A 27,443-nucleotide genomic window follows, 5' to 3' on the forward strand; every position below is an offset into this window, starting at 1 on the left:
GTTTTTAAGCATATCCCCAAACGATAAGATATAAAAGCCTAAAAACCCCACAAATCACCAACCATTGATTGAGATGAGCCACATGAGAATCACGACTTGTTTTTAACTTACATACCACAAAACAAAACACACACAGAAGAAAATGACTCATAACAGTGTGTGTGGCCAGAGAGTTTTACAAACAAACAACAGATGATGAAGAACCCTAAACATAGTTTGTCCATCTCTATAGCCTTCCTCTGTTATTGTTCTTTTTTTTGCCCTGATTATGTTTTCAGACAAAATACATAAAAGTTTTGACAAAGTAAGGCCTAAAGAAAGATCAGAAACAAGACTGAGACTTAAAAGGGTTCTTTTTGTTATCTGTTTCTACCTAATATGTACTACTACTACTACTACAACAACAACATTGAAACAAAGAAAGAAGAAAGAAACAAGGTCTTGTAGATTCACCTTGGATTTTAAGGTCTAAGCAACTCTGATGATGCTGCTATTGCTATCTCCATTGCTGAAGCTTGGCATCATCGCGAAAGCTGAGTGTATTGAGTTGGGTTGCTCGTTAAGATTAAATGAGGATGCCAGAGAAAGGTTGAGAGAAAGCGGAGCAGCATCTGTGTTTAGATTGAATGCAGACTTTGCTTGGAAGGTTACTGGGACTAGATATGGATCGTTGAGATGAAATGTCTGTGGTGCATTCTCAGTTTTTGTCGGCACTGCAACTTCAGGAAAAACTTGCATAACTTGATGTCCAGAGCTGGTGTTGGTTTCGGGAGGCGGTGAGTTCTCCTGAGTAGGATCTTGCTCCATGTGCATTTCAGTAACCTGATAAAACCAACCAGACCTAACTGTCACACACTTACCATTATTGTTATATACATAATATCTCCATCTATAACTCCAATCTTGAAATTATCCACTTGCTAGTACAGCTTGAAATTGAAAGATATATACCCAATTAGACCAAAATCATTATGACACTTCTCCATATTACTTTGTCTTTCAGTTTTAAAGAGGAAATACTAAAGACAATTTGACTTGTAAGAAAGGAAAGAGCTTTGAGAAAGCACACAACACAAAGATAGTAAGAAAATTAAAATTCTATCATTTTAAGCTAAAGTCTAGACCTTTTCACTCACATATGACAAATACTGAAAGAAATCGATAAGGTGAGGAATCATCTTTATCTTCAGCTAAAACAAAATGATTTAGAATAAGAGATTAGAGATTTACCGTCTCCGTTGTGATGTCGAAAAGGCTAGATCTTCGCCTACGACGATTGAGGTTGGTTCGTCGGAGGAAGTATTTCTGAGCGTGACTAGCTACTTGAGTAGGAGTCCTACTCTTGACAAAGTTTCTTGATATTCCTTTCCAATCTCCTTTCCCTACTTTCTGCAACCCAATCAAGAACCTCTTGTGCTCATTCTCTGTCCATGGAACCCCTGTTTTGTTCAACACAAACAAGATTCAACTACAGAGACAACAAATCCATAGCTCAAAACCAATCAATCACCGACGACAATCCAACATGCATAGATTCAATCACGAATTGGATAGAGACATTCTAACACGAGATCGATAATACAATCAATCAGAATCTCAAAGTTCTTGTCAGAATCAGAACAGAGTAGTAGTACCTCGTTTCCTCCTGCCGGAAGAAGACGAAATCTGGACAGCGTCATTGGCGGAGGCGTAACCGTCGGCGACAATCACCGTCGCATCAGCTTCGTTCTTATCTTCGCCATCTCCAGCTCCGGCGACAACTATCTTAGGGATCTCATCCTCCGGCGAAGACTTTTCGTAATCAGAGAGATTGTTCAAACTCACACACTTTCTCATCGGATCAACCACAACTCTAACTCCGAACAACATGATCTCGTCTCTCTTTCCGATTGCGCCACAGTCTCCGGTCTCCGACGAGCTACTAACGGCGGCCATAAATTAACACTTTTTCCGATTTTGCCCTTTGCGTCGCTTTTGGTTTTTACCCTTTCGAAATAAGAACCGTACAAATAAGGAGACGAGGTGTGAGTGGATCTGAGCTACTTCTTCTTCTTCTGTCTTATTTTTATAAACGCGATAAGCCACGTGGCATTATTTACACTGTTGTGTGTTGTTACGATAACTTGACACTTGTTTATTTATCATTTGTTCGTCACTCGTTTCCTCGGTGACTTGCTTGTCTCTCTATATTTATCTTGGATTAATGAGTTATTTTCTTTGGATATATTCTGATAATGTCTCACGCTATTAATTGTTTTTGTCATTTTAATTGAATGTGTTATTTTATTTTTTTGTTTAATCAAATTGAATGTGTGTCTCGACGTCCTTCTCACACGAAAAAAAAAAAAAAAGTGTTTTCTAGTGTGATTTTTTTAATAGAACATTTGAATATAAAAATGAGAAAAGTTGGTAAAGGAAGTATGGTGTGTCATGCGCATGAAGATGAAATGTGATTTTGAATGGTAGTTCATAATAAAACTGTTAATTGTGTAAAATATGTGTTTTATAATAGAATAATGTAATGTTAGTGTTAAACGAATCTGGTCAACTTACTTAATGCGATTCCCAATTTCATCCAACCAGATTACCTTTATAGAAAAAACCATTATCTTATTTTAGCTTTGTAACGAATCACACAAGCAACCAAAAGTTACCTTTAAAATCTCAATTTGTAAACTTTATTTCATCCTTAACCTCAAATCCCTTTTAACACTGCATGTCTTCGTTGAATATTAAAATACATTTACGCGTCAATTTTATTTACTTCCGGTTATAATTAAATGATTGATAAACTAATCAAAAGAATATTCCAAATTGTGGCATCAAAATATTTGATGAAGACATGGGGGCCAATGGGAGCACATGATAACCTCATCACTTTAATACTAGTATATTATGTATCCATCAATTCTCTTTTCTTTTTTTTCCATCAATTAATAGCCTTTTTAAAAAGTTTTAATTTCCTTTCCAATTCCAAGTTGTCCTTTTAAAAGTTTAAAACCATATATAATGATAATCCCCTAAAGAATGATTAGTATGTGATCCTTATACTTTACAAACTGATCGATTCACATTGCACAACACTATTTAGCACAAAATACTGATTAATTCGACTGAATAATCATGTTTTAACGGATTGTGGATCATATCTCTAAACTCTATCTTTGACACAAAATCACAAAAGTATACTATATAACCACATTCTTTCAAATTCATGAAAATATAATTGAATTCACACAGATTTTAGAGAATGGTGATTCTGAATAGGTGTTGACCTTTTAATTATCAATATGATCAATAATGTATGATTGTTCATAATAATTAGTGTACTCGTATATATAACCGATGTTTGAGCAGTCAGTTAAATGTTCTTACTTATAAATAAGAGATTAGAAGTTCAATCCAAACACAATTTCCTTACAATTCTCATTGATCATAGGACTTAAAAAAAAAAATCGGAGTCTCTAAAGATTGTAAGAGCTATCTTCGTTGTATTATAGGTATAAATGTAACATAATTTCTTTCTTCTAGAAGTTTCATTTTCCTTATGTACTTTTTATTATTCTTGTATAAAAATCACACTAGAAACTTAAGGGATGTATCAAATGATGAATTTAGAGTGATTTGAATTTTATTGAGTTTTGAGATGATTTTGGTGAATTAGGAAATTTATTATTATAATTCTTTCAAATCTCTAAAATCACTAATTCAATAACACTTAATTAATTTTTTTTTTTTAAATTCATGTTTAAATAATATGATTTGTCATTTTAATAGAAATCACCCCAAATCCTTCATTCAATACACCCCCTAAAAAACCACGTTTTACTATGTTGCTTTATAAAAGTTTTTGACACTACTTTCTAATCTAGCTACTGGTTTTTACTTATAACGTGGTGTCATGATCATCCTATTCAAGTTTAAGCATGGGGCCGGGTTCAATAACATGCATCGCAAAGATATACAAATCTCCTAAGTATTAATCAAACATTTTCGTGGAAAAAGGAAAAATAAAAAGGCAAAGCACAAATATTGGTTAGGAATGGAAGCCACCAATACCTTTTCTTGGTTTCACACAACAAAGATGAAGTTAAAGGAGTTGTTTGCATAAAGCCAGTAAAAAGAGACTTTTCTCCTTTTAGTTTTCGCTTTAGCTAATTTGGATGAGTATGCGACTTTCCTAAATCAGAATTTTAGAAGAGGGTGGTGGATCATGATTCATGAGAGAACACATGATTGTGTACTTAAAACAGAAAATAATATATGTTCAAACAGGTTTTTAAAGATTGAATGATGTTCCACTTCCCACTTGACAAGCCCAAGACCTTTTATTGTACTATGTTTCACAAAGAGTATCGTTTTAAGGTTTTAATCTTATTTCACAAAGAGTGTCGTTTTATGTTTTCAATGCAGTTTTTAAAACCAATTTTCTTTTTTATCCATACTTTTTCAACTTATTAATTAGAGAGAGGGTATTATCTAGTGTATTAATAAAGGTTAGAAAAGAAATTTGTTTATTTTTCTTAATTTGTGTGAAGAATGGTAGAATGACACTCTTTATGAAACAGAAGGAGTATTTGAAAACCTCGAGTTGTTCCACACTCACACGGCAACAACAAGACATTATTGACTCATACCAAATTTTAGGAGTATTTTTTTAACCTATTACACTAATTACCAGACTTTTTTTTGTTTGTTATAAATTAATTACCAGACTTGTTAGAGGATTATGAAATCGTTCTTTATATATCTTTACAACAGATAATCTGAACGATTAATACCTAACAATCCACAATGGAACCACAAAATGTGCATCACACCATAGATACCTTAACACGTATCATACTTGTTGAATTTTGTTGTAGCGTGTATACCTAAGCCAAACAAGTAAATTAGCGTTTGGACAAAACAAATAAATATGGTTTTAGTTCATCAGACTGTTCGTATCTTTGGTAAGATAGAATCTGAACACTTTTAAAATTAGTTCAAATGTCCAAACAATGAAACATATACTATGATATATATGTACTTAATCTATGTTACACAATTCACCTAAACTGAATAACACGTATTGCTAAGTGATTCGTACCAACATGAATGATAATTTTAATTCAAACAGTGTTCGTTCATACCGATTCTGTGATACAAGTACGTGTTTATTCTACTCTATAGAAGAAAAAACGAAAACCATCTAGAGGAAAACCGGGAAACCGAACCGCCGTTTTACACATTTTGTGAAGTGAAGGAATGTGGTGTTTTCGTAATAAAGTGGAAAAGTCAGGGGTATTAATGTAGTTATATCCCTTTTCCGTTCCTAACTGACAGATTCTTCAAGGAAAAAAAGGCGAAAACATTAGGAAAAAAAAAAAACCAAACCACTTTTTTTTTTTCTTCTTCTACTTCGCTCTTTTTCTTCTTCGCGACTTCGGTCGGAAAAAAAATTCGCCTCTCGGTAACCGCATTTTCAGCCCTAATGACCGACCCAGAGGTAAAAATCCCATTTTCAATCCCTAAATCTCCGCCGTGTTCGACTTCACATTCCGAATTGAAAAAAAAAACGAGTTTTAGTTCCTTCTCTGTTTCTTCTAGGTTTTATTTCTCTTGATTGTTGTCTCTGATTTCGTTTATTGTTTCTTATATCGATCTGGATTGATGTTTCGCATATGGGTTTTGATTCTTCTGTTCTGGGTTTGCGATGAATTGTTTCGTTTTTTTTTGGGTAGCAGAAATTAACCGCCTTGAAGAAGGCTTACGCTGAGACAATACTGAACACAGCCAAGGAAGCGGCGGCGCGTGTTATGATCACTGAGAAGAAAGCGCGTGAGTATCAGCAGGAGCTTGCTGCGGTTAGAGATGAGGCTCTCCGTACATGTCTTAGGCTTAAACAGATGTATGATTCCAAGGTAATTTTACAATTCTAGATTTATGTTTCTGTGGATTCTTAAACTTGAAGATACTTTTCATCATCTAATTTGTTTCTCATGAGCTGATGTTGTTTTGACATTGATTTGAGGATCAAGTTTTGACATTTCTGAGCTTATATAGATTTCATAATCCTTAAAGCTTTAACAGTTCAAATGTTGTTTTGGAAATAGATTTCATTTGTTTAATTCATTGCTTACCGTCTATGAATTCTAATGGTCATTATAGTGCAGATACATAGTGCAGAAAGACTTGTGTCAAATTATTTTCGCAATATATTCTGAATCTACCATAAAATTGAGGAGTTTCTTTTTGTTGAGAGGATCCTAAGTAGCATGGGCTAGTAACTGTTCTTTGGTTTACACTAATGATTAGAGCTGTGTGACTTGAGATTTGTGGCACATTTTCTTAAGGATAGACTTCACTGTCACTTGTGCTTTATTATTCCTTTCTGTTGCATATTCTTCATCAACTCTATTCCATAAAAAAGAATCTGTGGTTATAGGTAAAGGAGGCAGAAATGATATCTTTGAAGAAGCAGCAAAAGATTGAGGAACTTGAAGCTCAACTTGGTGAAGCTGAAGATATAGTAGGAGAGCTAAGGATGGAGTTACGACAATCTCGGTATCTCCTGGAGAAATTGACAAATGGTTGTCAAACAAATCTTAGCAAAGAAGAGAAAACCCCCAATGAAGCAGTTTCTTTACAAGTGCGCGAGGACTCTAGCAACCATGAGAGATCAGTAGTGGCTAATGGGATCAAACCACATATGACTGACAGAGATTTAAGTATTAATCGGTGTTCTTATAAAGAGAATAAAGATCCTTGTCTTCATACGCTTCCTTCCATACTAAGTAGACGCAGAGATGCTGAGGCGTTGGAAAGGAACATGGGCAATGGAGATTGTGCTGATGTGGAATCACTTACAGAAGCAGGGAAGGAAGAAGAGAAAGAGAATGATATTGAGCTTTCTACTACACCTTTGTCGCCTTCTGAGAAACCGTGTATCAAATTCTCGTATAAGAGGAAGCGCAGCAACAGCAACAGCCCTGAAGGAGGAGGTTCCTCCTCACAAGATGATGATGATGATGATGAAAGCAGAAACAGGAGACAGAAGACTGGTGAGAAAGACAACGCTTACTTGGATTCTTTCACCAGTACTGAACCATCTCGTGATAGTCGACGTGTAGCTCAGGTCGCTCGTCAGGTTGGTGAATCTATATAAGTAAATATCTATTGTTTGATTCTGGAGAATTTTTGGTTTCTTCTTGCTGTGACAGTTTCTGGTCATTTGTCCATGTGAATTTTCGTTACCATTATGTATATATAATGTCTTGAAATTTTCGTGGGTTTCTTCTATAAATACTCAAGATTCTGACCCCCTTTTTGTTGTTTATTTGTTGGCATATAGCTTTTACCATTCTCAGAGAAGAAAGTGTTGCAGCAGAGCCAATGTGATGATGTCCCTTGACTCACAAGTAATCTTCGAAGATTCCTGTCATCGATTCATTTGATCCTTCTTGGAGAAAATGGTTGATTAGAGAAAGTAGCTGTAGTAGTAAGATTAGTAGCATATATATCCCCATTTCTCAGCTTATAAAACTTATGGAAAAAAGCTAATTTTGTTCGTTAATTTTGACTTTTTATCACACTTGGTGATTTTGGTCGTTAATTTTGACTTTTTATCACACTTGGTGACTTTGGTCTTACGACGTCGTTTCTTTATACTAACCAAAAGCCTAGAATATCTCAACTTCAGGGTATACAAGTCTCAATATACAAGTCAAAATATTATCTTATTACCGTATACAATTCAAAATATTGAAGGGTCTTCGTCTAGAGACTCCGCAAATTTGAAGAAATTTCCACAATGTGTACCTGATTCTATAAAATATAAAGAATTACTACAATATTTCCCACGAGTGATTCTTGGATATATTAAATTTTGTGTGTTTTTCCAGCGAATGTTCCAGAAGAATATTGATTCTTATAAAATAAAGTTAAAGAAGAAGCAAATCAATAGAAGTCATATTTGTTCACGAACACAAGGTTTGACCACAGATAACGCGTCTCTTGAAATATGAATGTGTATATACTATATAATAAATTCACAACAGAGGAAACGAGGTACAATCACAAAAGACCTTCAAATACAATTTTCATTTTGATATAAAGCTTTTGAGAAAGAGGATATACAATGAACGGAACATCGTGGGCTGACCAGTGGGACAATAGCGGCGGCTCTGCCAGAGGAGGCCAAGTCGGCAGTGGCGCCGTCGTGAGAAGCAGCGGAAGTGGAACAACGTCAAACACGGCTAAGTACAAGGAGAAAATGGGACAAGGATTAGACAAGACCAAAGCTGTAGCTTCTTCTGGTTTCAAGAAGCTCAAGACTGGTTCTGCTATTGGTTTTCGTTGGGTCAAAGACAAGTATCACAAAACCACACACAAATAATAAAGACTCCTTGTATATGATTATAGTTTGAATTATCCACTTGGCAAATATTATTATGTCTGATCTATATATTTTTAGCTTGTTTGATTTGATGAATGTTTTGTTTATTGTAGTAAATTGTTCGAGTTTGAATTCATGGGATTATATCATTTGATTTTTTTTTCTTTAATTTTAATCGCAGCTTTAAATTATTATTGAGTAATTACACTGCATACCCTAAGACTGGAAAATAATTAAGTCAAAGGAGAAAAAGTGGTTTCGTAAATAAATGGTGTTTTGGTTTAATGACGAAATGACCAAATTACCCCTACAATCTTCATCCTTTATGTTCTTGAGATGGCCGGAGATGGAGAGATCTTTTGTTCGTTGTTTTATGGCCGTCGTGGTAACGCTTTATTCTCTCGGTCGTGGTTGCCTATTTCCGGCGAACTTAGGTAAGCCTTTCGATTTTTGCATGCAGGAATTAGAATTCTCTGATTAATTTGTTTATTTATCAATTTTGAATTTGTCTGTCTCTTCAGGGGGATTTTGATTATTATCCATGGATTGAATGAACACAGGTGAAAAAAAATCAATCCTTTTTTTTTCTTTTTTTTGTCTCTGTTTTTCGATGAATCCCTAAATGAATTTGTGAATTGTTATTAAATTGCAGTGGAAGATATTCTCAATTCGCTAAGCAGTTAAACTCGAGTAATTTGGGTGTATACGCAATGGACTGGATTGGTATGAAGACGAAATATTGTTTTTTTCATTATTCATATTGGATCGATTGTTGAAGCTTCGGGATGGTAGCGAGACGAAGATCGGAGAAAGAGCAGTGGATGGTGGTGATGTGTCATTTTCTCTATTTTGGAGGGTATTTTCGTCCGAAAGTTTATGGTGTGCTAGTTTCTCTCTCTTGTTTTGCAAAAAAAAAAACTTGTGTATGCCACACCTAATTATTTTTCAAATAATTAGCATGCAGCTAATTGATTCGTTATTATTTCTATAATCGAATCAGATTATATAAAAATACAATTTAACAAAAAAAATATATATAAAAAGTCTCAGAGGGAAAATTTCCCTCGCTTCTGCAAAAACAATCTTTTGATCTGAATTCGGTAAATCAATCGGAGAACCCAAAACCCTAGGAATCAACCTTCCACTCTAAAATTATCGGCGGAAGCAGAAACCCTAGCCATCGGTTACATCCATCGCCGCCGTTAGAGGAATTTTGACGGCCGTGATGTCGATAGAGATGCCAAGAGGTTTACCATTTGCCGTCGACACTTTTGGACCATACACGACGACCAAGAGAATAAAGAGACATCATTTCTTAACTCACGCTCACAAAGATCACACCGTCGGGATTTCTCCTTCCAACATCGTCGTCTTCCCAATTTACTCTACTTCCCTCACCATCTCTCTTCTTATTCAACGTCACCCTCAGCTTGATGAGTCTTTCTTCGTGAGGATTGAAATTGGGCAATCAGTGATTGTTGATGATCCTGATGGACAATTTAAAGTTACTGCTTTTGATGCCAATCATTGTCCTGGTAACTTCCTTCGTAGCTTTTAATTGTTTTTTTGATTTGTGAAAGTCTTAGCTTTTCCAAATTTTGACGAATTTCATAAACTTCAGGAGCCGTCATGTTCTTGTTTGAAGGAAGTTTCGGTAATATACTTCACACTGGTGATTGTAGGCTTACACTAGATTGCCTACAGAGTCTACCAGAGAAATATGTTGGAAGAAGACATGGTGTGGCTCCAAAATGTTGTCTTGATTACATTTTCTTGGATTGTACATTTGGGAAATCCTCTCACTCTCAGAGGTTTCCCAGTAAGCATTCAGCTATTAGACAGGTGAATCATAGCACTTTTCGTTAAGTATTGGAATCGTTTCTGTGTAAAGTTTCTCCATTTTCATTGCAATTTCTTTGCTCATGAATTCAGGTTATCAATTGCATATGGAACCATCCAGATGCACCAGTTGTATATCTTGCTTGTGATATGTTGGGACAAGAGGATGTTCTGTTAGAAGTTTCTAGAACGTTTGGCTCCAAGATTTATGTGGACAAAGCTACAAACTTGGAATGTTTCAGATCGTTAATGGTAATTGTTCCTGAAATTGTCTCTGAAGATCCTTCTTCCCGGTTTCACATATTCAGTGGGTTCCCTAAACTGTATGAAAGAACAAGTGCGAAACTTGCTGAGGCCAGATCGAAACTTCAGAGTGAACCTCTTATCATCCGTCCTTCAGCGCAGTGGTATGTTTGTGATGACGAAGATGATTGGGAAAGTGGAAGCATTCAAAAGCAGAGAAAAGTTAGGTTTAGTGAAGCTGTCAAGGATGAGTTTGGTCTTTGGCATGTGTGTTACTCAATGCATTCATCCCGTGAAGAATTGGAATCAGCGATGCAACTTCTTTCTCCGAAATGGGTTGTATCAACGGTTCCTTCTTGTAGAGCAATGGAACTAAACTATGTGAAGAAAAACTGTTTTATCAGTCGGTTTTCGCCTGATGACCCTTTCTGGAAGCTTCTAGACATCGACATGGAAGTTTCTCCAGTTGCAGCAGCTGATACTCACACAGTAGCTCTTAGTTGTTGTCTCATGAGTGAAGAAATCATTCTGGATTCTGCAAAATTGAAGCTAGAACCTGTAATCGAATCTTCTAGCACGAAGAAAAAGCTTCTGAGTTTATCCCCTGAAAAGAATCTACCTGTAACTCTGTTTGGGAGAGCAAGGCTAAGTTCTCAGGAATCTGATCAACTACACGAGAGAAAAGTCATACACACTCAATGTGTATTCACCAAAAGCTCGCCGGTATTGGAAAAGCTGAATGTACAGGAAGTAATTGAGTCTTTACAAGATGATACTAAAGAAGAAACAATAGAGAAGGAATCTTGTACAAGCTTTTCTACTTCAAAGGAGGCTTGCAAGGATCTTAGTGGGGATTTGAGAAAGCTATACAGATCAATGAACGCACCTGTGCCTCGGCCGCTGCCATCATTGATGGAGCTCATGAACGCTAGGAAACGCTCTCGGAATCACTTGAGTTTCTAGCTTGCGTTTGACAGCTTAGCCTCATCACATTCGTACAGTCTCAATTCCTTAATGTTTGAGAATACAGTTTGTAACTTAACACAGTATTATGATGACTCAAACACAGAAATTGATACATTCTTCTTTTCTTTTCTTTTCTTTTTTCAAATAAAAGATATTGTTGATAAAATCTTTTTCTTTTTTTTTATAAAAGGTTGATAAAATCTTGCACCTCTATAAAATACCACACTGATTCTTCCATTAACAATGCAACAAAATAAAATAAAGAACCCTAAATTATTCTGCGGAGTACGTCATGGAAGATGAAGTACTTAGTAGTAGAGAAGACCTTAATGATCTTTTGATGGAAGCAGGTTTCCCTCTCGAAGCCAATTTGTTTGCGTTGACCGAAATAGCCAACGATCGTATCATTCAAGTGACTTCCTCACGTGATTATAGCACAGATTGTGCTCTGTTTCTGATATTGATTTTTCGTGATCGTCTTCCTCTTTTCTTTGATGAGATTATAGAGGATGGTGAGAACAATAATTATATACGCTTTAGACCCGCAAGCAAGCTCGCTGTCAGGTGTCTGACCAGGAAAATATACTACAAGACTAGCTCTGGAGGTGGGGAAAAAGTGCACAATATGTTTGGAAGAGTTTAAGGATGGAGCAAGAGTTGCGACTTTACCATGTGGACATGAGTTTGACGAAAAGTGTATTGTAGACTGGTTTGCGACCAATCACTTTTGTCCATTGTGTCGTTTCGAGTTTCCATGTGAAGATCAGTGAAGAAAAATATGAGGATTACGGTTACCAAATTGTCTAACGTTTTTGGATTCTGCTTTTTTTTTTTTTTTTTTTTTGTTGAGCAACAAAAGGATGAGTAGTGTGACAACTCTCTAAAAGATTGTCTCTGTCTTAACCCCAAAACAAAAAACGAATGAACAAAAAACTTAGATGAGGAATATTAACAAAAAGTGTTAGCGAAGGTCTTAGCCTCTATATATATATTTCAAAATAGAGAAGAAAGGTTTTCAGATTCTGATTTCATCCGTTTAGAAGATGGAGTGTCCTTGACAGAAGAATCATCATGACTTGATGATGATGATGATGATGTATCACAGTCTTCTTGAAGCTTTCTCTTGTTGGAATGGCTTAAGGTTTTGCATTCCTCAGCTTCATTTTTCAATATAAGTTGTTTTATTCGCTTAACATCTGCTAGCTTCACTGGTTTCAACAGGAATTCCTCTGCTCCTTCCTTGAGACATCTAAAAACAAGAAGAAGTAGACGATAAGACACAGTTTAGATCACAGTGCAGGCACAAATATGATGTCGTCTGTATTATTATTACACATTATAAAATAGTACTTACTCTTCTATACGAGGTAAGATGTTCTCAGATGACATAATCACTACTGGTACTTCTCTGAATGCTGAAGATTCCTGCACATATCAATTGAGTATTATTATGAGCATCATAATAACAGTATTCAAGTTTTTCTCAGATTGTTAAATCTATCATTCCTTATTATTACCTTAATCTTCTTGAGGAGATCATATCCTGTTAGTCCTGGCATTGAGTAATCCGTCACTATCAAATTCACCTTCAAATCCTGTTATAATGAAAAGATCACAGAATATTAATAATACACTTTAACAAAAATCAGATCCTATAACCAAAACACACAAATCTAAATCCTATTTGATAATAAAGACAAGAAGCAAGAGCTAAAGATGCAGAGGTCTCTTTCTTTCCTCAGTAACCAAACAGATTTGTAGATAGCAAAAGAGGGAAGATTTGTTCCTTAATTACCTTAAGATTAGAAGCTCCTTTGCCTCCATCTAAGCCAAGATACTGCAAAGCCCTAGTCCCACTCTCTACAGTCGTCACTGCAATAACAAAAAAACCAAGAAATTTTGATTAAACATTAGGCAAAAACAAGAGACACTCATAACTAAAAACAGAGGAAAGTTTGTTGATGAAGAAAAACAGAGCAAAAAAAGATTGGTTTTGGGTTTTTACCTTTACAAGAAGAGATACGAAGCAACCTCTCGATGACTTTACGATCCACGATACTATCGTCGACGGCAAGAACATGTAACTCCGGAGTAGTAACTGTCAAATCTCCACCGGCTGGAATCTCCATCCTCATAACCTCACCGACCGCCATTGTCAAGTCAGAAGAAAAAGAGAGAAGATTGGTTCCAAGTAGAGGAAAGCTTTGGATTGAAGACAAAGGAAACTGAGGAATGAATGTGATAAAAGGAAGGAGAAGAAGAAGAAGAAGAAGAAGAAGAAAAAGTAAGGTTAGGTGACATAAATAAGAAAGAGAGATGGTGGGGTTTAATAAGTAGTATAGTAGTAGAGAGAGATTTGGAAGATCGGATCTTGCGGGGAAGATCTTTGAAGAGGAAACAAAATCTTAAAAATGGGTCAAGTGTTGATGTTATGTGTTTGGGGAAGTGTCAGAAAAACATAATAATCAAAGGTCAAAATCTTTGGGCACCGAATCTTTTTTAAGATTTCATAAATCTTTGTTTGGTCTGTTTCTTTCAATCCGACAGCGACTACTCCCTCGTGACCTGGGACTTTCCTTCTCCTTTTAGTCATTTTTAGTTTATTTACCTCTCTCTCTTTTTTTTCTTTGCCAAGTCGGCTACTATTTTTTTTTTTTTTTTTAATAACCGCGGGTCTCCCAAAAGTTTCTTAGGCCCAAGAACTAATTCCACGAGGCTGGCAATTCCCCTATGTAAATCTGCCAGTGGCCGTGTCTCGAACCCTGGTGGCGGAAGTCACAGTTGTGACCCCTTTACCACTAGGCCACAAGGCCCGGCTCAAGTCGGCTACTATTACTTTGCATTTTGTTGAATGCATTTATATCAATCAATGATCGATTAATCGACTTCTATATTTGATTCTAATTTCAATATTATATTAGTTTTATGATTAACACTACTTTTATATATTCCCTCCGTTCCTTCAAGTTTGATGTTCTAGTTTTTGGGTTTCTTCCACAAAGATTGATTTTCTAGATTTTTTCTTTAATTTTAATTAATTGATATTAATAAATCGTAGATTTCAAGACATAATGATTAACTATTTCAGATTACTATTGGTTCATAGTTTATTAAAACTATAAACAATGATTCTTAAGATATGTGAAATCTCTAGAAAATCATTCTTTTAGGAACAGAGAGATTATCTTTTTCGTTAAATGATTCATTTATACTCTAATAAAAATATATATAAATAATGGCATGATGGTGATAACTGATAAGTGATAACATAGTGTTGTCTTTTTAATTTGGTAAGAAGTATTGTACTCCCTCCGTATTTTAATAAGTGTCGTTTTAGAATTTTTATTTTTTTGAATTGGATGTCGTTTTCAAATTTCTATACAAAATTTATTACTTTTTAATGTTTTATGATATCATAAAACATTAAAAAGTAAAAAATTTTGCATAGAAATTTGAAAACGACATCTAATTTTTTAAAAAAGAAAATCCTAAAACGACACTTATTAAAATACGGAGGGAGTACGAGTTAATTTTTTTCTCTACGTCAATATAGGGTTATTTTATTTAAAGACAAAAGGCACATTTTTATTTTTTTATTGTCATCGTTTTCAGTTGAGTTTCCTTTATTAAATTGATTTGATTTGTAATGCAATAAAGGCGCTCTGTTTAGTGGACCATTGTGTGTGATTTGTGAATCTCTCTTGCTTTTGGAGAAAATCTGGAGAGAAAAATATGGACAAAGTATTGCTGGTGGATGGATCCTTTTGTCTAAACGAATTGCAAGAGGACTAAGGCAACAGGACATGATATTTTGATTTCAAATTAATTATAAAAAACGTATATTATAAGATCCATAAATAAGTGTCAAACATGATATCCCTAAATAAAATTAGAAATAAGACTCGGACAACATCCACCATACGTCCATACCATATAAGTATCTCTTATTTAAAAGGTTTTTATTTTGCAACAAAAGGGTTTTTGTCATCATTTCATTTAAGTTTAGTGATCTTTTAAGTTGACCATTGTGTGGTTTTGTGAGTCATTTTGGACAAAATCTGGAGAGAGAGTAAAATCTTCAAAAGTTATGGAGGAGGATCCTTTATATTTTGTAACATCTTTTAGCCGATTGTGAGAGGACATGAACAAAAAAAAATTCTAAAGAAAATTGGTTTCTTAGCATTCATTTAAAATCTAGCAAACTTTTAATATGGATTTGATAGATATCTACAAAAATCAATGTTGAGATATCGGATATCTACAAAAATCTAGCAAAAATATGATGGCCTTCACACCTAACACTAACGAAAAACATGATTTTTCAAAAGAAAAAGGAGTCAGTCATTTGAAGAAAAAGAAAAGTAAAACTATTACGATGTTTTTCCATATGTTCAAACATTTGATGATCGTGCTAAAAAGCATTGGTTGTAAGAACATTACTGAAAAGAAAAGGAAAAAACATCAATATGTTTCACATTTTCTTAGATTTCAAAGGTTGGTTCGATATCACTGCAACTTTTATACGGAACAAACCTTACTTTCATAAGCTTTTTCCCACCCAGACTTTTAATGGCTTATGTTTTAAACTTTCACTGCGTTTTATACACGGAAGAAATATCGGATTTTTCAAGCCCAATCCAGCTCCCTATAGTATGATATTATCCACTTTAAGTCTACATGTTTAACCCAGCACATATTTGTTATTGGACTGAAAGAACCCAAAACAAATCCATGCGGATTTTGCTACTTGGGTGCAAAACAAACAATATCATATTAATGGAAAAGTTGGAATGAGCGTAGAGAACCCAAAAATTGGTATCAGTTGAAAAAAGTAGAACTAGAAAAGTGAGTTTAAGCCTATGATCGGTGTGAGAGAAGCCCTCAATGTTACACGATAAAAAGGTGTCTCAAGAGTTTTGCAAATAAGAAGATGCTGAGTTAGGGTGATAAGGTTTCGCTGGAGAAGAAGCCCAATGTTTATGGTCTTTGGTTTGAAGGAAAGATTGTTGGGTATAAACCAACGTTCCACATCAAAAGTTAAGAAAGAAATTGTCCAATATATAAGTCAAGTCCAACTCCAACGTGATATATTGTCATTTTACCATCTAAGCGACTAATGGGTTTTTAAAGGGACGTATTGAAAAGATATTTAATGAAATAACAAATGTTTTCCATATAGCATGGCTGCTAGGTCTGGGCATAATACCCGAACCCGAAGAACCGAACCGAACCCGACCCGAAAAATCCGATCCGAATCCGAATCCGAAGTTTTAAAATATCCGAACGGGTTCTAAACTTCACAATCCAAAAACCCGAACCCGAACCCGAACCCGACCCGAACTCGAACCCGAACAAGTACCCGAACATACCCAAAATATAAGTACATAGTTATAATATATTAGTAATATTTATACTTGTAATAATCTAAGTGCCTAAATTATTCGGATGTTAAGATATTTTCGGATGTTTTAGCTACTTTGGCTTAGATATGGGTTAAAATACTTGGGTTTTATAGATTTTTTTGAGTATTTTTCAATACTTTGCATAGAATCGGATACAAAATTTCTAATATTTGGATACTTTGGGTAAACCCGAATCCGAACCCGAAATACCCGATCCAAACCCGACCCGAACCCGAAGTTTTAAAATACCCGAACGGGTCTTAGTTTTCTAAACTCGAAAAACCCGAACCCGAAAAACCCAACCCAAACCCGACCCGAATATCCGAACGCCCAGGCCCTACGCTACATATATCAACCGGAATCAGAAACCCTTTTGAGTGCAACTCCAGGATCCCTGTAGCCCGTTACCTATTTTGTAAATAGTAAGGTGACTAGTTTTCTAATTATGTTCAAAAACTGACTATACCGCAACTTATTTTTTTTTTATCTACTGCCTTTTGATGATCTATCCTTCAGAATATGTAAGCAATGTTTTGATGGGCCTTGTACTGTGAACAAAATAGGCCCAATTTATAAATTTCTTTGGTCAGAAATGAGAAACAAAATTTTGAGTTAAAAAAAGAAGAGTCCCACGTGTACTCTCTCTGTTCTTCTTCATCTAAACAAAGGTTTTGCAGAGTAACACCGATTCTTCGAATTTCGAAACAGAAAATTTTCTGCAAATTTGGGATCTAAAAATTAAGGAAAGATCCCTTCTTCGAAATGTGAATCTATTCCTCTGCCCGATCGTCTGAAAGCAAGTAATTTTTTTTTTTTTCTCTTCAAATCTTCTGTAATTTCAGTTTTTTTAAAAAATCTGAAATCTCTATTCAGATTGTTTTTATAAGGATGGATAGGATCAATGGTCTATCAGATGAGATAATTTGCCACATTCTATCTTTCCTTCCGACAAAAGAGTCTGCTTTAACATCTGTCCTGTCAAAACGATGGCGTAATCTGTTTGCCTTGACACCGAATCTTTGTTTAGTTGATGATCTTGAAGTGGGTGGTTGTGGACAAAGTCTCGTTGATTTTGTGGATAGAGTATTGGTTGTGTCAAGCAATTTCCCCATTAGGGAGTTTTCAATAAAATGTCGAAAGAGTATCGACTCGGGTCAATTCACCTGGTGGATGATTGAATTGGTGAATCGTGGTGTCGTAAATCTTGGTATTGACGTTATCGCTGGGCCTCATAGAGAGGCGATTTTATTGCCTATTGAGATGTTCACTTGCAATAATACAATGGTTGAGCTGAAACTAGCAACAGGGAGATTCGAGGCTATGTTACCTGATGAGGATGTTTCTCTTCCATCACTTAAGACTCTCTTTCTTGAGCGGATTTGTTTCTACAATACTGATTTTTGTGTTTTGGGAAAGCTTCTTTTTGCTTCTCCTTTGCTTGAGGAATTTACCATTCGTTGTGTTGGGAGCTGGCAATATGGGAGTTGCTGCCGCAATGTGTCCTCTTCCACACTAAAGAAACTTACTATCGTGTCTACTCCTCAGCTTGATTTTTGGGACATGCTTTTTGATACTCCGAATCTTGCCTACTTAGAATACACTGGTTTAGTTCCAAGAGAATATCCAACTGTGAATCTTGAATCCCTTGTCGAAGCTAAGCTTGATCTTAGTTTTTGTCTTGGTATTAGCAATCCAACAAATCTGATTAAGGGGTTAACGAATGTTGAGGTCTTAGAGTTATCATCTGTTAAAACTTCAGAGGTAAAGAATCATATCTTCTATTTTTCTTTCTTTCTTTCTATGTATGATGGTTATTGACTAGTTGATTTTTAATTTGTTTCAGATGTTCTATTATTTCCGCGAAGCAATCCCTGTGTTCGGCAACCTGTTTCGTTTATCTATTACAACTGATTTAGAATTCTACAATTGGAAGTATTTTCCAATACTTATAATGATTTCACCAAATCTACACACACTCGTCATCAAGGTATAACTGAAACCCCACAAGTTTATTGGACAAACTCAAATCTCTAATCTTCCCTCTTGGTTCAGGGTCCATTGCACGCTGATGAATGTGAAGGAGAATATGGATTGTCATGTCCTGTGAAAGTATTGAAGATAACTGAGTATGGAGGAAAAAGTGGAGAGCTAAAGCGAATGAAACACTTACTAGAGAAGCTGGCATGTCTTGAGCTTGTCAAAGTTCGTGCTTGTGCAATTAACGACAAAGAAAAGTCTCGAATCACCAAAGATCTGCTAATGGTTCCTAGATCGTTCAATTGCAACATCCAGGTCAAGTTTTCTGAGAAAACTAAGTAATGCATGAAAAACAAAATTTGTTCCCTCCTAGTTGAATAATTAAGTCGGTTATTGGTTTGTATGCACATTTGGTTTTAGTTGCTCTGTTTCTAGTGTTTTATCTTCGTTTCAAACGTGAATTGGAAGACAAGTCTCTCAGTGTACAATACGTTCCAGTATGTCAAAAATATTCTGATATCCAACACCACTGAGGACCGACCATGCCTCTGTTGTTATCAATAGTTATTACAAGCATTATAAGCAGAAGGGCGGTTATTGTTATCCTGCAATGATCATCCAGGATGACCCTAGTAAGTAACTTTCTCTAAATCCTTTTGTTTTTTTTTTTTAGTTATCAAAGGTCTTTAATTGATCAAGATCTTGAACCATCCGTGTCCTAATACCTCATGACTTGACAGGTCCTGGTTCTTGGCATTAGGAGTATATCCCTGATTAAAAGGTAAGGGGCTAAGATGAGATGATGAAGAATAGAGTGGATTTTTCATTATATTTCACCGAGATATCCTGTTTTTCCATTGTTACTTCTGATGCACAATATAAATGAATCCAATCTTTGTGAAGTTTCACTTTTCTCTTGTACAGTCTAATGTAGAATTTGATAAGTTATGGTATTAAGATTACATCAATCTGTTCATTTACATAATCCCTTTAGCAACAAAGTGAACAAGTAAAGGAAGAAGCTATATGGTCGGGATTATATTAAGCAACCTCTTAGGGAAAACAGCGAGTTCATATGTTGGATAAGACAGGCAGAAGCATGACAAGCTCAGCATTGCTGAGGGACACTGAAAAACACCAGAAAAGGTCCTTAGAGTCTCTTCTGTGAGGTCGAGCTCAGTAGGGAACGTCATGAGAGTGAACAGGTTGGCCAGAATATTGGATAATAAGGTCAGTTGGCTTTGTCAAGTCGTATTTTCATATGATATAAACATCATCTTCTTCTTATTGTCAAGCAACTCAAAACAAATCTCTTCTTTCCAGTAAATATTCCAAATGAGGGTGATTAGTCTTATTGAGTGTCAATTCTGTTGCTAATCCTGTTTCGTTCAAGAGGGGAATCGATAAGATAGTTATGGCCTTATAGATTTGATATAAGAGCTGCAGAAGAAAGCTAAGCCTGTCAAAGGTCGTGATGACATCATAGGTAACTATTGATTTACCTTCCTGTGGTGCAATGGCAATTTTAATCTTTTGCTTCCATCTCTGCTGGAAATGAAGAGCTTATAGGAACAATGATTGCTGATGCCAATATGCCATTGACAAAGTTGGACGTGATGGTATCTTGTCCATTGAGTCATCATCCTCTTTTGAGACCATGGTCGAAGTAGAAGAGGGAATGGAGGTCTGTGTTTAATTACTGCTCAATTTTAATTTGTCGACCCAATGGCTAACTTTGATTTCTTTCCTTGAATTACAGATTGACAGAGGTTACATCTCACCTCAATTTGTAAAAACCTTGAGAAAGTACTAGTTGAGTTGGAAAATGCTAGGGTGCTTATCACTGATCAGAAGATCTCTGCAATCAAAGACATCACCCCCATTTTGGAGAAGACCACACACACAGCTTCGAGCTCCATTGTTTATTATTTCAGGGGATTACAGGTGAGGCCTTAGCAATCCTTGTTGTCGAAAAGCTCTGTGATATCCTCAATGTTGTCGTCATTATGACAGGTATGTGGGGATTTTGCTTCGGTTTAGTTTTATTTTATCTTCTCTTTGTTCTGCTCTGAACTTTCTATCTTTATGTATGTTGTTCTCCAGGAGCTGAGTACCAAGCCAGTGACATGGGCTTGCTGGTCGAAAACGCAACGATTGGTAAGCAAAGATTCAACTAGGCTTATTGCAGATGCAGGCTTCCAAGGAAGAAGTACAAGTCAGGATTTCCCAGCTGAAGAAAAAACTATATAAGTCGGATTCTGAGTATGAGTCATAGAAGCTTGCTGAGAGAGTCGCTAAATTATGGTTGTGTTGCTGTCAGTAAAGTCGGAGCAGCAACTGAAACGGAGCTTGAGGACCGTGAGCTCCCTATAGATGATGCAGAAACCATGACTTTTGCTGCTATCGAAGACGGGATAGTTCCAGGTGGGGGTGCAACTTGGGTGCATCTCTCCACTGCTATTACTGCCATTAAGGAGACGGTGTGACTTGTGAGGATCCTGATGAACGTTTGGGAGCTGCTTTGGTTGCGGGAATGGTACTTAAGGCTCCTTGCTCCTCATATGGTGTAATGACTATGAAAACACAAGATATTATTAGCATATTTGTGGGAAATGACTAGTTTGTTAACGGTGACGAGGATTAATAATCTTTGAGTTTGAGGATATATTTTTATTAATATTTATGTTCTATATATGTTTGAAAAATCTTATCCAAAACAGTTAATAGTTTAAATTAGTTCGATAAGTATATCATTTGACCAAAAATTTTGTAGTGATGTGTATTAAATATTGATTAATAAACCATTTTAATGAATAAACCCTAACTTGTATCGGACTTATTTGTATTTGATGACCAATTAATTGCAACGGTAATTGTAATTAACCCTTTTGTATTTTTTTATCGTAAAAGCGGTTCACGATATTCGTTTTGTTCATCTTGAAACTCTCTTTAATGGAATGTATTTTGTAGGTGAGCACTGGGATCATGACGCTAGTTCCTCGGATGTTGGTGATCCTGAAAGATATCATGCATGTTCCAAGTGCAATGAGGGATTTTGAAGACAAAGATAGAAAAGCCTTCCTTAGCAATTCAGGTAGAGACATGAAGAACATTCTTACAAAGGTCAAGGAATCTGAGAAAAAAGTCCAGGTAAATGTTCCACTTATCTCTGCTCTGGTTTGTTTGATGAGAGAAGTTCAGAGTCTTTCTTACTCGAGGAAAGATTTATCTAAGAGCTATGTGTGGGAGTTGAAAAATTCTGTTTAGTACTTGTTTTGTTTCCTTGTGTTGGTTTAATCTAGAACGACTTAGTTTTTTGAGGCACTGAGGTATGAGCTTTTTGTTTGTTTCTTCTGTTTGATATCTCTCTCTTATTCTATGCTTTTCATGGAAGCAAATTTGATGAGACTACTCCCATCATTTGTGGTTGAGAAATCCTTATTTAGATCTTGTTTCATGAACGTTGGGGTTGACTAACGAATAAAACAGTTGGTGTTTTGAATCTGGGTTTATGTTGTGCTTTATTTTTTTTGTGGTTTCTGAGGTGTTAGTGATATCTGTTTGTGTGTTGTAGTAACTTGGAAACCCAGTTTCTGGCACTGCAAGAAGTACATTTCAGGAAAAAGGAAGTGGGAGTGGGGAGCCCAGTACTTGAGGACAGAAGAAGGATTGTACGTACATAAATCCTGGAGGAACATGGTACATACTGATGAGTTAGAGAAATTGATTCGTTTTGTAATGAACTAGGAGTGATAGATACCTCTTAGAAAAGAACCGAGAGAGTTTACCTTTTCTGATTTTAGGATTTTCCAAAAACCATTCTTACAGTTCTTCTTTGATTTGCGTTGTATATTTTGGTTACAATCAATGTCGACAATCCAATCCAAATTTTTCTCTTTCTTTTGTTATCCAAAATTGATTGATACTTTGATAATTGATAGTGCATTAACTTAGGTACTATATAGTGAGGACAAATCTGCTTACACGTGTCAGTGGCTGAATTTTTAGAAGAAAATAAAATATGGGACTAAAATTAGAACTCCAACAAAATATCCCTAAATTAAGACAAACGCAAGCACAAGAGAAGCAAAATCTCTCTGTCTCTTCTCTGAATCCAAAACAGAGATTTTCAATCTGTCAAAGCTCGCAATGAACCAAACTTACAGAGAGATTGACTCGTCTTCTTCGATTTTTCTCATCTCCTATTACGACAAAGTACCTAATCTACCTTCTCCACCCACCCGCCGTTGTGGAGACGGAGAGACACGGCGGAGTTGGAGTGGGTGAGGAAGAAGAAGAAGACGAAGAGAAAGTGTTGATTTCAAGCGAGAGAAGAAACTGAGGATTCATAGATGTTATACTCTATCAAAAATCGCAGATTTGCATATGGAAGACTTCTTCTTCTTTGTCACGATTCATGATCACGCGCCGTCGGATTTCTGATGCAAATTTGTGCTTCGATCGCTCAATTCCTCGCTTGGGTTTCATTCCTTGTACTATTAGCGACGGTGGGCTCTTCTTCTTCTACGAAATCTCTCCTCAATTGTCATCCTTTAGATCAACTCCTTGTAAACCCTAGTCGTCAGCTTGATTTCCTCAGAGCAATGTCTTCCGTCAATGATTACATTACCGAAGACAAGCTCTGGGTCGTTTCTTCCATCACCGATCTATCTCCACCCATCTATGTGTTTCTACAGTGCCGAGAAGATCTCTCTGTTTCCGATTGTCGACACTGCTTCAACGAGAGCAGATTGGAGCTCGAGAGAAAATGTTCGGGTTCCGGTGGTCGAATTCATAGTGATGGATGCTTCTTACGGTTTGATGATCGAGATTTCTCAGAGGAGTTTGTTGATCCTAGATTCGATAGAGCCAAATGTGAGGAAACAGAGCCAGGGTTTGGAGATTTTTGGAAATATCTTGATGAGGCTTTGGTTAATGTAACCTTAAAGGCTGTTAAAAATGGAGGGTTTGGTGCAGCTGCTGTGACTAGAGCCGAGGCTGTGTATGCATTGGCTCAGTGTTGGCAAACACTTGATGAGAACTCGTGTCGAGAGTGTTTGGTTAATGCTAGATCGAGCTTGAGAGCTTGTGGTGGACATGAAGCTAGCGCTTTCTTTACAGGGTGTTACTTGAAGTATTCTACACACAAGTTCTTTGATGATGCTGCAGAACATAAACCTGACGATGGTATGAAACATTATGAATGTTGACATCACTCTAAGAGCTTAATGACTCTTGTGTTTCTTTCTTGTGCAGATCAGAGAAACTTTATAAGGTCATCGCTTTTTCCACATTTGAGTGATCATGATATTACGAAATTAGCAATAGCTGCGATTTCGTTGTCTTTTCTTACTTCTCTTGGTGCCTTTATCAGTTACAGACGGGTTTCAAGGAAAAGGAAAGGTAAACTGTGACTAGAATATCTTACAGGATCAAAGCTACGTATGAGGTTCCTTGTTTCTTGATTCATGATCTTTTTTTTGTTTAGCTCAAGTTCCATCGTGTTCAAATTTCAAATACGAGACGCTTGAGAAGGCGACCGAGTCTTTCCATGACTCTTTGAAACTAGGCCAAGGAGGGGCCGGTTCTGTATACAAAGGGATTCTTCCAGATGGCAGAATCGTTGCAGTCAAAAAGCTCTTCTTCAACACACGTGAATGGGCGGATCAATTCTTCAACGAAGTGAATTTGATCAGCGGAGTTCAACACAAGAACCTTGTGAGACTACTTGGTTGCAGCATTGAAGGTCCCAAAAGTCTTCTTGTCTATGAATATGTTCATAATAGAAGCCTTGATCAAATCCTTTTCAGTAAGTTGCAACATCTTCTATAAACTAACCCATTCATCGATTCCATCGTGTTAACTAATTTTGTTATTTTAATTGCAGTGAAGAATACAGTCCATATTTTGAGCTGGAAGCAACGGTTTAACATCATTATAGGAATTTCAGAAGGTCTAGAATACCTTCACAGAGGATCTGAAGTAAAAATCATCCATAGAGATATCAAAACCAGCAATATTCTCCTTGATCGAAACCTAAGTCCCAAAATAGCAGATTTTGGACTCATACGTTCAATGGGCACTGACAAAACGCAAACTAATACTGGAATTGCTGGAACACTGTGAGTGTGTGTGTGTATTTCTCATTCAATCCTTCTTTTAGAATATAAAGTATTGGAATTTGATGTTGTTCTTTGGAACTGCAGTGGTTATTTGGCTCCTGAATATCTTATCAAAGGCCAATTAACAGAGAAAGCTGATGTCTACGCATTCGGAGTTCTTATAATCGAGATAGCTACTGGAAAGAAAAACAACGCATTCACGCAAGGCACTAGCTCGGTTTTATACTCTGTAAGTAAGCTTTGTTTCCATGTTAAGTCACGGATATAAGACACACTCAGAATCATAGTGAAAATCTGTAATGGCTTTGTTTTGACTTGTTGGAATAGGTATGGGAGCATTTTAAAGCAAACACTTTAGATCGCTCGATTGATCCTCGGTTGAAAGGGAGTTTCTCAGAGGAAGAGGCCTTGAAGGTTCTCCAAATCGGATTGTTGTGTGTTCAATCTTCAGTAGAATTAAGACCGTCAATGTCTGAGATAGTCTTCATGTTAAAGAACAAAGATAGTAAATTTGAATGTCCGAAACAGCCTCCGTTCTTGAGTGCCAGTGTTCTAATGCCAGATGAGGAGACTAGAGTCTGATATTATCAGTTTCTTAGGATTTATATTGTTCTTCTGTAAATGCTCAAAGAGGGATTTTACACCACTCTTTCTCCTTTTCAAATCTTTTATCTGTTCATATTTTATTATGAAGGTCAACAAAAATGGAACCAAGGCTAGATTCTAAAAGTTTTGATTCGCTTACATCATTATTCTTTTTACAATCTAAAAGATGCGAGTTATTATAAATTTTTGAAGGATGTGATAATTGTATCTACAACAAAGATAGGATATCATTTGTTTTATTTTACAATATAATTGAATTCAATAACAATTTTATACTTAAACAAGAAAAATTAGAGGAACATAATTTAAAACCTGATGGATGGAAAAAAAAGTTAACAACTTTGTTTTGTAGATAACTTGTACTATAAAACAACAAGTTTGGAAAACAATGATTAAAAACATATCATTCCATATCGAATAAAACTGTATTATTAGTCGGTTGCGTCATGCATGACGCTAGACACAATACAACCAAGTATTAAATGCATATGTACGAAAAGACGTACATATGCATTTAAAAGTTGATTGTAAAAAAGTTTAAGTTGTGGATGAGAAGAAAAAAATGTCATCTGCATTATAGAGAGTAATTTTTTTTTTTGTTGTTGTATTTAACTAGTTGAAAATGACATGTAAATAATTTTTTTCACAAGTGTGTAAATCACAATGATAAATTCAAAAAAGTGGAAAATGTGAAAAATTTTCCAATTTCTTGTAATGACCTATAGCATCATTAATGTAACAATTTTTTTAATAAAAATATCAATCTTAGTGTAACTAGGTTTGTATATATCAAGTCTAAAAGTTTATGTTCTCTATCTATATTTAATTATTTATTATCTTCTATTAGCTATAATTTACATACAAAATTGATTAAACATTGAAAGCACATTGCAAAAAAACTCCCATAATGGTAAAAATAAATATATATTTAGAGCATTTATATCCCAAAGTTTTCAATGACTAATAAAATAATAAATAGAAATTAAAAAGGAAGAGAGAGAATAAGAAAAGACTCTTTTTGGACCACATCATTTAATTGTATTGGTCCACTTACATTTATTATTTAAATTTAATTAGATAATAATTTTTTTTTTTGAGATTTCTACTAATGTACATGCTCTTATTGTCGATGAAAAAAAGAGAAAAGTATGATGCGATATAAAAAAATTATTTTTTTTGCAGAAAAGAGAAAATGAAGTAAGATAGGGGTGGGCATTTAAACCGAACCGAACCGAACCGACCCAACCCAACCGAACTCAAACCGACCTAAACCGAACCCAAGCTTAGACTCAAACCATTCGGTTAGGTTTATTCTCAACCCAAATGGGTCGGTTCGGTTCGGTTTTAAACCGAACCGAACCGATAACCCAATGTGTTTATTTAATTAATTATTTAATTATATTAATAATAGGGAGACTCACAAAAATGCCCCTTTTTCAATACCCCTTTTCAAAAATGCCCCCTATGGATATCCATTTTTAAAAATACCCCTTTTATGTACAAAATGACTAAATTACCCTTCTTTTAATAAAAGATATCATAAATATATAAGGAAATATAACAAAATTAGGTCCACAAAATACAAAATATTTTTTGGCGGGAAAAGTGATCCCCCAATTTTTCCCGCCAAAACACTTGTAAAAATTTGTAAAACCTTTAAAATACCTTGTAAAATTTTCCCGTAAAATTTTTTCCCGCCAAAAAATTTTCCCGCCAAAAAATTTTTTTTGCGGGAAAAGTGATTCCGCAATTTTTTTGGCGTTAAATTTTTGGCGGGAAAATTTTTCCCGCCAAAAATTTACAAGGTATTTTAAAGGTTTTTTACAAGGTATTTATAAGGTTTTACAATGTATTTTAAAAGGTTTTACAACGTATTTACAAGGTATTTATAAGATATTATAAGATTTTACA

The 27,443-nt window shown here is 35.6% G+C and overlaps 9 protein-coding genes and 1 pseudogene across 12 annotated transcripts; 8 read left to right on the forward strand and 2 right to left on the reverse strand.

Moving 5' to 3' along the window:
- Nucleotides 1–31: 31 nt before the first annotated feature.
- Nucleotides 32–2,047, reverse strand: LOC9329089 (transcription factor MYB1R1). Of its 2 annotated transcripts, XM_021014356.1 has the most exons (4): nucleotides 1,635–2,047; nucleotides 1,231–1,439; nucleotides 454–822; nucleotides 32–262 (listed from the first exon to the last, which is right to left on the reverse strand). In XM_021014356.1, the coding sequence occupies exons 1-3, from the start codon at nucleotides 1,933–1,935 to the stop codon at nucleotides 469–471; spliced, it is 864 nt and encodes a 287-aa protein (XP_020870015.1). In that variant the 5' UTR covers nucleotides 1,936–2,047; the 3' UTR covers nucleotides 32–262; nucleotides 454–468. The 2 variants fall into 2 exon arrangements, with proteins under 2 accessions (XP_020870015.1, XP_020870014.1); XM_021014355.1 differs by having other exon boundaries at nucleotides 34–822.
- Nucleotides 2,048–5,354: 3,307 nt separating this feature from the next.
- On the forward strand, nucleotides 5,355–7,631 carry LOC9329090. The gene is made up of 4 exons (XM_002890263.2): nucleotides 5,355–5,488; nucleotides 5,727–5,903; nucleotides 6,428–7,129; nucleotides 7,334–7,631. The coding sequence occupies exons 1-4, from the start codon at nucleotides 5,474–5,476 to the stop codon at nucleotides 7,391–7,393; spliced, it is 954 nt and encodes a 317-aa protein (XP_002890309.1). The 5' UTR covers nucleotides 5,355–5,473; the 3' UTR covers nucleotides 7,394–7,631.
- A 386-nt stretch (nucleotides 7,632–8,017) lies between these two features.
- LOC9326372 lies at nucleotides 8,018–8,546 on the forward strand. The gene has a single exon (XM_002890264.2). The coding sequence runs from the start codon at nucleotides 8,120–8,122 to the stop codon at nucleotides 8,375–8,377; it is 258 nt and encodes an 85-aa protein (XP_002890310.1). The 5' UTR covers nucleotides 8,018–8,119; the 3' UTR covers nucleotides 8,378–8,546.
- Nucleotides 8,547–8,698: 152 nt separating this feature from the next.
- Nucleotides 8,699–9,302, forward strand: LOC9326373 (monoglyceride lipase). The gene is made up of 3 exons (XM_002890265.2): nucleotides 8,699–8,811; nucleotides 8,899–8,937; nucleotides 9,030–9,302. Exons 1-3 carry the CDS (start codon nucleotides 8,714–8,716, stop codon nucleotides 9,151–9,153), a joined length of 261 nt encoding a protein of 86 aa, XP_002890311.1. The 5' UTR covers nucleotides 8,699–8,713; the 3' UTR covers nucleotides 9,154–9,302.
- Nucleotides 9,303–9,404: 102 nt separating this feature from the next.
- On the forward strand, nucleotides 9,405–11,550 carry LOC9326374 (DNA cross-link repair 1 protein). The gene is made up of 3 exons (XM_021014191.1): nucleotides 9,405–9,912; nucleotides 9,999–10,219; nucleotides 10,310–11,550. Exons 1-3 carry the CDS (start codon nucleotides 9,603–9,605, stop codon nucleotides 11,420–11,422), a joined length of 1,644 nt encoding a protein of 547 aa, XP_020869850.1. The 5' UTR covers nucleotides 9,405–9,602; the 3' UTR covers nucleotides 11,423–11,550.
- Nucleotides 11,474–12,220, forward strand: LOC9326375 (annotated as a pseudogene).
- Nucleotides 12,221–12,341: 121 nt separating this feature from the next.
- Nucleotides 12,342–13,955, reverse strand: LOC9326376 (two-component response regulator ARR7). 2 transcript variants are annotated; one of them, XM_021014192.1, is made up of 5 exons: nucleotides 13,431–13,955; nucleotides 13,221–13,297; nucleotides 12,943–13,011; nucleotides 12,780–12,850; nucleotides 12,342–12,674 (listed from the first exon to the last, which is right to left on the reverse strand). In XM_021014192.1, exons 1-5 carry the CDS (start codon nucleotides 13,576–13,578, stop codon nucleotides 12,419–12,421), a joined length of 621 nt encoding a protein of 206 aa, XP_020869851.1. In that variant the 5' UTR covers nucleotides 13,579–13,955; the 3' UTR covers nucleotides 12,342–12,418. The 2 variants fall into 2 exon arrangements, with proteins under 2 accessions (XP_020869851.1, XP_002893028.1); XM_002892982.2 differs by having other exon boundaries at nucleotides 12,943–13,020; nucleotides 13,431–13,950.
- Nucleotides 13,956–17,457: 3,502 nt separating this feature from the next.
- On the forward strand, nucleotides 17,458–21,467 carry LOC9329091 (F-box protein At4g22280). Of its 2 annotated transcripts, XM_021013561.1 has the most exons (8): nucleotides 17,458–18,588; nucleotides 18,671–18,814; nucleotides 18,880–19,436; nucleotides 19,545–20,034; nucleotides 20,128–20,290; nucleotides 20,365–20,488; nucleotides 20,564–20,817; nucleotides 20,908–21,467. In XM_021013561.1, the coding sequence occupies exons 1-3, from the start codon at nucleotides 17,716–17,718 to the stop codon at nucleotides 19,144–19,146; spliced, it is 1,284 nt and encodes a 427-aa protein (XP_020869220.1). In that variant the 5' UTR covers nucleotides 17,458–17,715; the 3' UTR covers nucleotides 19,147–19,436; nucleotides 19,545–20,034; nucleotides 20,128–20,290; nucleotides 20,365–20,488; nucleotides 20,564–20,817; nucleotides 20,908–21,467. The 2 variants fall into 2 exon arrangements, with proteins under 2 accessions (XP_020869220.1, XP_020869219.1); XM_021013560.1 differs by having other exon boundaries at nucleotides 20,128–20,488.
- Nucleotides 21,468–21,551: 84 nt separating this feature from the next.
- On the forward strand, nucleotides 21,552–22,037 carry LOC9326377. The gene is given in 3 exon segments (XM_021013562.1): nucleotides 21,552–21,830; nucleotides 21,832–21,957; nucleotides 21,960–22,037. Coding segments are annotated over 3 exon segments (273 nt in total). The 5' UTR covers nucleotides 21,552–21,761.
- Nucleotides 22,038–22,855: 818 nt separating this feature from the next.
- LOC9326378 (cysteine-rich receptor-like protein kinase 1) lies at nucleotides 22,856–25,670 on the forward strand. Its single transcript, XM_021013715.1, has 6 exons — nucleotides 22,856–23,991; nucleotides 24,061–24,207; nucleotides 24,293–24,613; nucleotides 24,692–24,926; nucleotides 25,011–25,155; nucleotides 25,254–25,670. Exons 1-6 carry the CDS (start codon nucleotides 23,247–23,249, stop codon nucleotides 25,506–25,508), a joined length of 1,848 nt encoding a protein of 615 aa, XP_020869374.1. The 5' UTR covers nucleotides 22,856–23,246; the 3' UTR covers nucleotides 25,509–25,670.
- The last annotated feature ends 1,773 nt before the right edge of the window (nucleotides 25,671–27,443 follow it).

This window comes from Arabidopsis lyrata, assembly GCF_000004255.2.
Source record: "Arabidopsis lyrata subsp. lyrata unplaced genomic scaffold ARALYscaffold_1, whole genome shotgun sequence".
NCBI lineage: Eukaryota > Viridiplantae > Streptophyta > Magnoliopsida > Brassicales > Brassicaceae > Arabidopsis > Arabidopsis lyrata.

Excerpts from the sequence above, each read along its gene's own strand:
- LOC9329090 (XM_002890263.2), top strand. Across the intron at positions 5,904-6,427 it reads AACAGATGTATGATTCCAAG|GTAAAGGAGGCAGAAATGAT; the intron begins GTAATTTTACAA and ends CTGTGGTTATAG. Across the intron at positions 7,130-7,333 it reads TAGCTCAGGTCGCTCGTCAG|CTTTTACCATTCTCAGAGAA; the intron begins GTTGGTGAATCT and ends GTTGGCATATAG.
- LOC9326374 (XM_021014191.1), top strand. The coding sequence starts at position 9,603 with ATGTCGATAGAGATGCCAAGAGGTTTACCATTTGCCGTCGACACTTTT. Across the intron at positions 9,913-9,998 it reads TGATGCCAATCATTGTCCTG|GAGCCGTCATGTTCTTGTTT; the intron begins GTAACTTCCTTC and ends CATAAACTTCAG. Across the intron at positions 10,220-10,309 it reads AGCATTCAGCTATTAGACAG|GTTATCAATTGCATATGGAA; the intron begins GTGAATCATAGC and ends TCATGAATTCAG.
- LOC9329089 (XM_021014356.1), bottom strand. The coding sequence starts at position 1,935 with ATGGCCGCCGTTAGTAGCTCGTCGGAGACCGGAGACTGTGGCGCAATC. Across the intron at positions 1,440-1,634 it reads TTCCGGCAGGAGGAAACGAG|GGGTTCCATGGACAGAGAAT; the intron begins GTACTACTACTC and ends TGAACAAAACAG. Across the intron at positions 823-1,230 it reads TCGACATCACAACGGAGACG|GTTACTGAAATGCACATGGA; the intron begins GTAAATCTCTAA and ends TGGTTTTATCAG.
- LOC9326376 (XM_002892982.2), bottom strand. The coding sequence starts at position 13,578 with ATGGCGGTCGGTGAGGTTATGAGGATGGAGATTCCAGCCGGTGGAGAT. Across the intron at positions 13,021-13,220 it reads AAGGAGCTTCTAATCTTAAG|GATTTGAAGGTGAATTTGAT; the intron begins GTAATTAAGGAA and ends TCATTATAACAG. Across the intron at positions 12,851-12,942 it reads ATCTCCTCAAGAAGATTAAG|GAATCTTCAGCATTCAGAGA; the intron begins GTAATAATAAGG and ends TGATATGTGCAG.
- LOC9326373 (XM_002890265.2), top strand. The coding sequence starts at position 8,714 with ATGGCCGGAGATGGAGAGATCTTTTGTTCGTTGTTTTATGGCCGTCGT. Across the intron at positions 8,812-8,898 it reads CCTATTTCCGGCGAACTTAG|GGGGATTTTGATTATTATCC; the intron begins GTAAGCCTTTCG and ends CTGTCTCTTCAG. Across the intron at positions 8,938-9,029 it reads CATGGATTGAATGAACACAG|TGGAAGATATTCTCAATTCG; the intron begins GTGAAAAAAAAT and ends ATTAAATTGCAG.
- LOC9326372 (XM_002890264.2), top strand. The coding sequence starts at position 8,120 with ATGAACGGAACATCGTGGGCTGACCAGTGGGACAATAGCGGCGGCTCT.
- LOC9326378 (XM_021013715.1), top strand. The coding sequence starts at position 23,247 with ATGCAAATTTGTGCTTCGATCGCTCAATTCCTCGCTTGGGTTTCATTC. Across the intron at positions 23,992-24,060 it reads AGAACATAAACCTGACGATG|ATCAGAGAAACTTTATAAGG; the intron begins GTATGAAACATT and ends TTTCTTGTGCAG. Across the intron at positions 25,156-25,253 it reads CTAGCTCGGTTTTATACTCT|GTATGGGAGCATTTTAAAGC; the intron begins GTAAGTAAGCTT and ends TTGTTGGAATAG.
- LOC9329091 (XM_021013560.1), top strand. The coding sequence starts at position 17,716 with ATGGATAGGATCAATGGTCTATCAGATGAGATAATTTGCCACATTCTA. Across the intron at positions 18,589-18,670 it reads CATCTGTTAAAACTTCAGAG|ATGTTCTATTATTTCCGCGA; the intron begins GTAAAGAATCAT and ends AATTTGTTTCAG. Across the intron at positions 18,815-18,879 it reads TACACACACTCGTCATCAAG|GGTCCATTGCACGCTGATGA; the intron begins GTATAACTGAAA and ends CTCTTGGTTCAG.